Source organism: Eumetopias jubatus, unplaced genomic scaffold (assembly GCF_037043125.1).
Source record: "Eumetopias jubatus isolate StellerSeaLion01/CBP00866 unplaced genomic scaffold, mEumJub1_p1.0 scaffold_10, whole genome shotgun sequence".
NCBI classification, from domain to species: Eukaryota; Metazoa; Chordata; class Mammalia; order Carnivora; family Otariidae; genus Eumetopias; species Eumetopias jubatus.
Window position 1 is genome coordinate 48,640,525 of NW_028274816.1, and position 10,561 is coordinate 48,651,085.

At 38.8% G+C, this 10,561-nt stretch overlaps 1 protein-coding gene across 4 annotated transcripts in view; it reads right to left on the reverse strand.

Annotated features, from left to right (window-relative positions):
• Positions 1-10,532, reverse strand: part of ZNF567 (zinc finger protein 567) — a 28,863-nt gene extending 18,331 nt beyond the window's left edge. The window contains exons 1-4 of one of the 4 annotated variants that reach the window (XM_028096124.2): positions 10,450-10,471; positions 9,841-9,903; positions 8,970-9,074; positions 6,736-6,807 (exon numbers count right to left, since the gene is read on the reverse strand). In XM_028096124.2, coding sequence (XP_027951925.1) covers positions 6,736-6,744 — 9 coding nt within the window. In that variant the 5' untranslated portion in view covers positions 6,745-6,807; positions 8,970-9,074; positions 9,841-9,903; positions 10,450-10,471. Of the gene's footprint in view, positions 1-6,735; positions 6,808-8,969; positions 9,075-9,840; positions 9,904-10,449 lie in introns of those variants that run through there. The other 3 variants (XM_028096128.2, XM_028096127.2, XM_028096129.2) reach the window with 3 other exon arrangements.
• Positions 10,533-10,561: the final 29 nt, after the last annotated feature.

Consider the following 10,561-nt stretch of genomic DNA (forward strand, 5'->3'; position numbering starts at 1 on the left):
AAGTAAAACTCTGTGGAGCTGGGGAAAGAAAAAGAGGAAAGTAATATGGTGAACAATTCCCACAGCTCAAATAGGCCTGAGAACAGTTTGTATTCCCACCAGCCAGAATACAGAGAGCTGATAATATACAGGCTTTGGGCATAGCAGGAGTTGGCAAGGTTTCTGTGTAAGGGCCAGACAGTAAATATTTTAGGCTTGTGGGCCATATGGTCTCTGTTACAACTACTCTGGATGTAGTGCAAAAGCAATCAGAGACAACATGTAAAAAAAAAAAAAAAATTGAGTGTAGCTGCATTCCAATATGATTTTATTCACAAAAACAGGCAGCAGGCTGGATTTGGCTATGAACTCTAAGTTGCTAACCTTAGTAATGGGGCTAAACTAGCCCTAGACCAAATGCTGCTCTACACTAACAAAAGCTTAAGCCTCAAAAGGGTCAAAATGATCTGAAGTAACTTACTCTTTAAAGGAACATAACAAAATACAGCCTTCAGCAATTTGAAAATTCAAGTAAAAAAATTCCAGGTACGCAAAGAAGCAGAAAAATAGGACCTATATTTAGAAGGAAGAAAACAACCAGAAATAACAGGTGATGGATTTAGCAAATAAGGATGTTAATGCAGATATTGGAAACATGATCCATAAGCTCAAGAATATAGAGGAAAAGATGAATATGATGAGAGAAAATGAAGATATAAAAAAGGTTCAAAAAAAAACTTCTAGAGAGGAAAAGTAGATAATATGAAAAAAATCAATGTATGGGAATAACAACAGATTAGACACTGAAGAAGTAAAGAGCAGTAAACTTGAAGAGAAAGCAACATAAGCTATCCAAATGCTTTGGCAACCGGCTGCGTTCCAGTAAAACTTTATTTACAAAAGCAGGTGGCATGGGCGCCTGGGTGGCTCAGTTGGTTAAGCGACTGCCTTTGGCTCAGGTCATGATCCTGGAGTCCCGGGATCGAGTCCCACATTGGGCTCCCTGCTCGGCAGGGAGTCTGCTTCTCCCTCTGACCCTCTTCCCTCTCGTGCTCTCTATCTCTCATTTTCTCTCTCTCAAATAAATAAAATCTTTAAAACAAACAAACAAACAAAAAACAAACAAACAAACAAAAAACCAGGTGGCATGACTGATTTAGTCCTCAGGTAATAGTTTGCCAATCCTTGGCCTAGGATAACCACTAAAAAAATAAAACAAAGAAGTACTTGTAATATGTGAATAATAGAGGAAAAAATGGAATCATAAAAAAAATTCTCAATCCAAAAGAAAGTAAGAATAGAAAAAAAGGAACAACAGTAAAATAACAATTGGGGAAAAAAGGAAAAATGGCAACATGGTGTATTTAAACCCAACTTACTAATAATTACATTAAATTAAAATGGACTAAAAACTGTAATAAAAAAGTAGAGAGTATCAGACTGGAGAAAAAAGTAAGAACAAACTATATACTACTATAAGAAGCTCCTTATTGGGGTGCCTGGGTGGCTCAGTCGGTTAAGCATCCAACTCTTGGTTTCAGCTCAGGTCATGATCTCAGGGTCGACAGATTGAGGCCCACGTCAGGCTCTGCACTCAGCACTGACTCTGCTTGTCTCTCTCCCTCGGCTCCTCCCTCTGCTCCTCCCCCTGCGCGTGCACGTGCGCGCACACACACTCTCTCTCTCAAATAAATAAATCTTTAAAAAAAAGCTCACTATAAGTATGAAAACATAGGAAGGTTAAAGTAAAAAGGATGGAGGGGCACCTGGGTGGCTCAGTTGGTTGAGTGTTCAACTCTTGGTTTTGGCTCAGATCATGATCTGGAATTGAGCCCCCCCATCAGGCTCCATGCTCAGTGGAGAGTCTGCTTGAGGATTCTCTCCCTCCGCCCTTCTCTCTGCTCACACTCTTTCTCTTTCTAAAATAAGTAAATCTTTTTTTTTTTAAAGGATGGAAAACATGTAAAACTCTGTAACTACTGATCATAAGGAAGCCAAAATGGCTATAATATCAAACAACATAGATTTCAGAACAAAGAATATTATTAGGGATTAAATAAGGCATTTCATAATAATAGAGTGGGTCAATTCATGATAGAATGTAACAATTCTAAATGTGAATGCACCTAAAAACAGAACTTCAAAATACATTAAGTAAAAACTGATAGAATAGAAAAGGAAAAATAGACAAAACCAAAATTATGACTGAAGAGTTCAACTTTCCTCTCAGTCACTGCTATAACAAATAGACTGAAATCAATAAGGATACAGAAGCCTTTACCATCACAATCAACCAAATTGACCTGATTATTTAGAGAATACTTTACCTAATAACACCAGAATAAATACTCTATACACGTGCACATGGAAAAGTCATCTACTTCAACTATATCTGTGCCACAAAAAAAGTCTCCATAAATTTAAGATCAAATAGAATATGTTCCCTGATTGAAAAGAATTAAAGTAGAAATCAATAGAAAGCTATCTGAAAAATCCCCAGGTTTTGGAAATTAAATACATTTCTTCTAAACCAATAGGTTGAAAAAGAACTCACAGGGGAAATTAGAAAATATTTTCAACTGAATCAAAATAAAAATACAACATGTCCAAATTTCTTGAAGACTACTTAAACAGTGCTTAGAGGGAAATTTATAGTATTAAATGCTTCTATTAAAAAAAAGTAAGGTCTCATATCAATATAAGCTTCCATCTGCAAAACTAGAACATGATTTAATAAAGTACTGGAAAAAAAAGGAAACAAAAAAGATAAGAAAAGAAGTAAAGAAAGAGGAAACAAAAACAATGGAGTAAACCAATGAAACCAAAAGCTGGTACTTTGAAACAATCAAAGAAATTGATAAACCTCTAGCCAACTGACCTAGTAAAAGAATAAGACACAAATTACCAATAACATAAATGAAAGAGGGGCAATGCTACAGATTGCACAAACATCAAAAGGATAAAAAGTATATTTTAGGGGGCGCCTGAGTGGCTCAGTCGTTAAGCATCTGCCTTTGGCTCAGGTCATGATCCCAAGGTCCTGGGATCGAGCCCCGCATCCAGCTCCCTGCTCCGCGGGAAGCCTGCTTCTCCCTCTCCCACTCCCCCTGCTTGTGTTCCCTCTCTCGCTGTGTCTCTCTCTGTCAAAAAAATAAAAATCTTAAAAAAGTATATTTTAGACAACTTTATGTGAATAAATTTGATAAATTCCTTGAAAGATACAAACTATAGAAGCTCACAGAAGGGAAAAAAACCAATAACCTGAATATTCCTTTTTTTTTTTTTAAAGATTTTATTTATTTGACAGAGACACAGCGAGAAAGGGAACACAAGCAGGGGGAGTGGGTGGGAGAGGGAGAAGCAGGCTTTCCTGCGGAGCAGGGAGCCCGATGCGGGGCTCGATCGCAGGATCCTGGGACCATGACCTGAGCCAAAGGCAGACGCTTAACGACTGAGCCACTCAGGTGTCCCTAACCTGAATATTCCTAATTCTACTAAAGAAACTGAGCTGCTAGTTAAACACCTAACCACAAAATAATCTCCAGGTTAAGACGGCTTCACTGGTGAATTCTAACAAACATTTTAAGAAGAAAAAAAAAAACCAATTTATACAAATTCTTTCAGAAAATAAGAGGAGAGAATACTTCCCAACTTATTTTATAAAAATTACCCTGATACTGGGGTGCCTGGGTGGCTCAGTTGGCTGAGCGGCTGACTCTTGATTTCGGCTCAGGTCATGAGATTGAGCCCAGCGTTCAGCTCAGTGGGGAGCAGCTTGAGAGTCTCTCCCTTGCCCTCTGCCCCTCCCCCCACTCGCACGTATGCACACTTCTCTTTCTCAAATAAATAAATCTTAAAAAAAAAAAGAATTACCCTGATACCAAAACTAAACAAAGGTATTACAAGAAAAATCAAACCAAATTCTTATGAACCATAAACAAAAGAACTCTTAACAATGTATTAGTAAATTCATTAAGCAGTATATTAAAAAATATGTATCATTACAAAGTGGCATTTATCCTAGGGCTACTTAGTTGGCTAAACATATCAAAATCAATATAATTCACTGTGTTAATAGAAAAAAGAGAAAATTCATATAATGGGGAATAACCAATAGATTCAGAAAAACTTGAAAAAATTCAACACCCTCTCATTATAAAAACTATCAGCAAACTAGAACTTTTTTACATGACAAATCTATGCAAAATCTGTAGCTAATATCATACTTAATAGTAAAACACTGAATCCCTTTCCCCTAAGTCAGGAATAAGGTAAAAATGTCTGTTCTCACCACTTTTAATCAATACTGTACTGAAGGTTCTAGACAATGTAGTAAATAAATAGACTGAAAAGCAAGATGGTATGGTGAGCGCTGTGAATTGTGTAAGCCTGATGAATCACAGACCTGTACCTCTGAAACAAATAATACATATGTTAAAAAAAAAAAAGAAGATAGTAGGAAGTGAAAAATGAAGGGGGAAATCGGAGGGGGAGATGAACCATGAGAGACTATAGACTCTGAGAAACAAACAGAGGGCTCTAGAGGGGAGAGGGGTGGGGGGATGGGTTAGCCTGGTGATGGGTATTAAAGAGGGCACCTATTGAATGGAGCACTGGGTGTTATACGCAAACAATGAATCATGGAACACTGTATCAAAAACTAATGATGTAATGTATGGTGATTAACATAACATAATAAAATTAAATTAAAAAAAAGAAAAGCAGGATGGAAAAGTCATTATTCACATATGACATGACTGTCTATGTAGAAAATCGTAAATATACAAAAAATTACTAGAATAAGTGACTAGAAAGATTGTAGGTCAATATACAAAAACCAATTGCATTTTCATATATTAGCAGTAAACAGTGAGAATTTGACATAAAAATAGCATTTACATAAATAAAAATACCCAGGGATCAATATATCAAAACATGTACAAGAAGGTAAACTAAAAACAACAAAGCATTACTGAGAGAATTTAAAGATCTAAATAAAAAGAGATATACATGAATTGGAAAATCATATTATTAATGATGACTATTCTTGAATTTAAACTGTTAATAAGCATTTTAACATCTTCTACCCTAACGGGCCATTTTTACACATTTTTCTAATGTGCTTTAGGTCTTATGTTATAAAAAGTTTAAGAGAACAGTTATTGATTAATGTTGTAAGTTTCTGTTTGGGATGATGAAAACCTTCTGGAAATACATAGTGGAGCTGGTTACACAACACTGTGAATGTACTTAATGGGACTAAACTATAAACTTAACAATGGCTAAAATGGTGAAATTTTATATTATATTATGTATATTTTACCACACACACAGAGTTAAACAGAAAAGCATAGAAACACAAAGATCCATATGTGAGCATTGGGGTGAGCACTTGGAAGACTGGAAAAGGAGCAAAGGTGTTAAATGGGAAAACAAGTGACCACGGTATGCAAGAGGCACTCAAAATAAAGATATCAGTGGGGATGAAGGAACTGTGTTATAAGGAATAATATATACCACTAAATTGTGCAGTGGAAGAGAGACATTTAACTCAAGCTAGCTGTATTAGTAGGTGGGTATGGGACTGGGGCCAAAAGCAGACTGAAAACAAAATAAGAAAGAAAAGGATGGGCAGGAGATAATGAGATAAATCTTGGCCATATGCCTGAAGTATCTGTGAACATGCAGGTGGTGATATTTATTTGGAGACTGGATATGGTTCTGACAGAGTTTTAGGTTTAAAATTATGTGAGCATCATTAGACTAGTGGTAGATTGTGAATAGGAACAGGAGACTAAAGAGAAGAGAACCAATAAAAAATCTGGAGGACACTAGTATTTAAGACATCCAGATACAAGGATGAATTTTTTTTTTAAGATTTTATTTATTTATTTAGAGAGCATGCACACGTGAGCGGGGTGGGGGAGGGAGGCATAGAGGGAGAGGGAGAGAGATAATCCCAAGGAGACTTGGACAAGGGGCTCAATCCCATAACACCGAGATCATGCTCTGAGCCGAAACCAAGAGTCGAATGCTTAACTGACTGAGCTACCCAGGTACCCCTAAAGACGAATTTTCTGAAAGAACCAAGAAAGAGTAACAACTTTGAAACCAAGAACAGAATATTTCAAGAGTTAAACTTGTAATTCAGTATGGTGATCTAAGGATATACATTTACTTCTCCTGCATCCAAATATAAAAGTGTAAGAAATTTAAACATAGGAACACCATTAGCATAATGGGGGAGTATTATTGGCAGGCCACAGATTTTTAGGAATTGTTAGCAGCTATGAGCAAAACTGAAGGATCAGACAGGAGAAAAGTAAGATTCCCAGTTTTGTACAATTTGCCCAGCATAGCTCTATTCTCAAAGCCTCAAGACAAGACTCCTTGCCACTTATTGATAGCAATATATCAATTCCATCTCCCTCTTGACTGTTTTTATCTAAACAAGACAAGCTCATACAGTAATATGTTCTCATTTGAGGAAACGCTTTTGTCCCAACTTTGCCTCTGGGGGAAGACTGAGAAAGATGTTCAATGATATACCCACTTAATGTGTGAACACTGGTTAAAATTAGAAGGAGCATTTGTGGAAGGAAAAGACTTAGCTGGCTGATATGGGAAGAAATAAGGAACACTTCTCTGTAGGGGAATATAGGCAGGAGGATTTAGTGCAAGAAAGGCAAATGCTCAAATATCCATTAAAAAAAAAAAAAGACGCCTTTGGAAAGGAGAGAGAAATCATCACCTCACCTGAGCCATGGTTTTGAGATCTGCAAGGTGACCAGTCTTCCTTTGGGTTCCTCTTTGGAAAAGAGGCAGTTCCTATGAAGGCAAAGCTGAGATGAAAAGAAGCCACATGACACTATACACACCTTACAACTCTCTTGTGACTTAGGATTCAATTGAAATTGCCTCCATTTCCCTTACTTTGGCCCTTGACCACTCTGCATATTCCACATCATTTATGGGGGGAGAATGAGCTAGACAGATCTTATTTTATCCCCGAATCCAGAGATACAGGCTCTTGGGCAACAGGATAGATTTTGGGCAAGTTCCCCTTCTTTCTAGCACCATCTTTTCTCTCTTAGCAGCCTACCTCCAAGCTGCTCTCCATAAGGCTCTACGATTTATATGATCACCAACGATATATGAAAATACCTATCACCCCACACCCTGAAATTTGCGGATAGAAACTTCTAGATGCTTGCCTATCTAATAGGTAGAAATTGTAGTTCTAGCTTTTCTTTTTTTTTTTTTTAAAGATTTTATTTATTTATTTGACAGAGAGACAGCAAGAGAGGGAACACAAGCAGGGGGAGTGGGAAAGGGAGAAGCAGGCTTCCTGCCGAACAGGGAGCCCGATGCGGGGCTCAATCCCAGGACCCTGAGATCATGACCTGAGCCGAAGGCAGTCGCTTAACCAAATGAGCCACCCAGGTGCCCCTATTTTTCTTATTATGACAAAAAATAAGCTTCTTTCCATAAGTTTAAAAAACATCCTTAGTTTCTCATGTGAATGGTCTCTTATAATTCTTTAATTTCTCTATCATATTTTTATTTTCTAGATTGGTTATTAGATCTTTTTAAAAGGAAGGAAATATTATATTCTTTTTTTAAAAAATATTTTTATATATTTATTTGATAGAGCACAAGCAGGGGGAGAGGCAGGCTCCGCAGGGAGCCCGATGCGGGATCCCAGAACCCTGGGATCACGACCTGAGCCGAAGGGAGACGCTTAACCAACTGAGCAACACAGGCACCCTGGAAATATTGCATTCACTTAAAATAATTTTTTATAGTTTCTCGATTGACTTTCTGTGCAAAAATAACATAACAGATTATTGACCATCTGGTTTAGTACTGTTAGGTGTTCAATAACATTATTTCCTCCCTTCATCAAAACTGCCATCATGTACTTTATTTCCTTTATATATTTGAGTAGATTTGGATTTTATATTTAGTTTCACTGATCTGTTCATTTAATTGTCTGGATGACTCTGCAGTTACTACAGTTTTATATTTTAGTATCAGGTTTGGGCTATTTCCCCCTTCATTATTTTCTTTCAGAATTTCTGGCTTGTTCATATCCTCCTAAGAATTTTAGAAAGTTCAAAAATTTTACTGAAATTTTAATGGAACTGCACGATGTTAGGGAGTTTTAACACTTTATCACTTTGTGTCTTCCTGTTCTTTTATTCAAGTCTGACTTTTTGAGTCCCTTAGGAACATTCTTTTTTCACAGATTACAAAATCCTTTGTATCTCATATTTTTGATGGCCACTGGCCATTTTCCATAGTTTTCTGATACATACATATACATACATATAAGCACACATAGGAAGCCTATTGATTTGTCAATGTTTTTTTCCAACAAACCTCTGAGTTTTCTAATTGTTGTCATTGTTTTTAACAGCATGGTAACTTAGAAATTTTTCTCTCAGTCTCAGCAGATGTCCCAAAGCTGGTGAGCAAAACAAGCTTCTAAGTGTCCCTCATTCTAAAATAAAATCTTGTAAAAAACATAATGTTTGCTATCATTAATTTAACCCCAACTTCAAGAGGCTGGAGAGGCTGAGAGAAGGAAATGTCTAGGAGAGTAAAAATTGTTTTTAGGGCATAGTTTTCCAGGGGAAGAAAACAAGGGGCCCCTCAGAGGCTGACGCCACTGGAAACCAAAGTGGTGAAATGAATTTGGGGGAAATGTACATATTTCCAGGATTTGAGAGGGCAAAGTGACTGACAGGGCTAATTCTCACCTGAGCTCTAGATGGCAACCCATGGATGGAGCCTGCCTGGGTTGACTTGGATCCTCTTGTCCAAGAGGACTCACTGGAGAGACAAGACCCACCAGAGCAGGTGGACTACTGCATGCTCAGAGAAAACACTGAGGAGACAGCTAGAGAAGTGGCTGCACCCATGAGAAGGGAAGTGTATCTGGAAGTTCCCAGCAGTGGGTTCTCTCAGAAGGTTAAGAGATGACTTACACTAAATTATAATGGTACCAATCATGTTAGTCTCTTCTTGTCCCTGACTTCTGACTTGTCTCCTGTTTTCCAGTTCCCAATCCATTCCAGCTAGAGACTACCCACCTAGAGGAGGTAAGGAGGAGACAAAATAGAGGTTGAGGAATTAAAGAAGAAACTGATCATGTACTCTTTTCCCCAGCAGGCTTCCAGCAGGAGGGAGAGTTTTTACTTTTAAAAACAAGTTCGAAGTATCGATTTCTATAGTGACTATCTTATTTAAATAGCTATTGGAAGATGAGACTAATCTTCTATTTGAATGTTCAACAGATTCAGTCTTCAGAATGACTGAAGAAATTACTGAATCTGTCTAGGAATGCCTCCAGCAGCAGGGAAAAAAAGAGATTCACCCAAATAGAAACTATGAGTGGCAATTATGGGAGAAATTTTTTATGTGTGTCTTCCCAAATGGTGTTCTACTCATTTGAACATACAAGTTATTAGTCAGTGTGGGGTTTCCCAATATACAATCCTACCATCTGAAAATTATTTTTATTTTACTTCCTTTTATCCATTAAAAAAAAAGTCTCTATTTCACTTGTCTAATTGCCACAGGGTCAAATTTTACAAGCGTATAAAACGACCAATATTCAGATAACCTAAACACATATTTAACTGGTCATGCATCTAATTTCTCAAGCGCTCCATCTCAGTCACACAATAAACAATATTCATGAATTACCGCGGATTGTGCACACAAAACACTCTAAAAATTAGACAAAGACACAATTGTATCACCCACGACACAATCACAATCCCATAAGCACACGTCATGCATAATCTCACAGAGCCTATAACAGACTTCTACACAAAGTAGCAAAATTTTACTCACAAACCCCTTACTGTCGTTTCTCCACAGGTCGCATGCAGTCTCAAACACAAATCGACTCGTAACCTATTTGAAAAATTAGACACACACGGAGACCTTATCACTTTCACAAACAACCGGTTCCACAACGTCACCCGGAGTAACACATGCCCAAACTACACAAGGACAGCCACAAAAAGCTATACGAACTGAACGCCCGTGTGTGCCAGGCCGCATTCCTAGACTTGGGGTGTCCTTACGGGGGAGAAAAAAATCAGACAAAATTCCTGCCCTCCCCATCCTCACACCAGCCCCGGGCTTCCAGTTTCCTCTTCGGCGCTGTCCAGCCTGGACTACCAGTTGCCTCTAGGGCGCTCCCCGACCCGGGCTCCCTATTCCCTCCTCGGCGTTCCTCGGCCCTGGATCCTGGTTCCTTCTTTTACTTAGGTTCTCGCTTCCTTCCTCGCTCTCTGTAGGGCCCAGACTCTCGCCTTCCTCCCCGGCCTTCTTGGCCCAGGTTCCCTCTTCCTTCCTCGCTGTTCCCAGCCCAGGTTCCCGCCTCCCTCCTCGGCATTCCCCCCGGGTCCCGCCATCACCCGCCTCCTCCGCCTCCCTAAGACCCACCAGCCTCACCTCCGACCACCGGCCAGCCGTCTGCGCCTGCGTACTCCCGCGCGGGCTGTACCTCCCAAGTGTCTCCGCGGCTCGGTCTTTGAGGCCCTTGCCTCCGAGCGCGCGCTCGCGC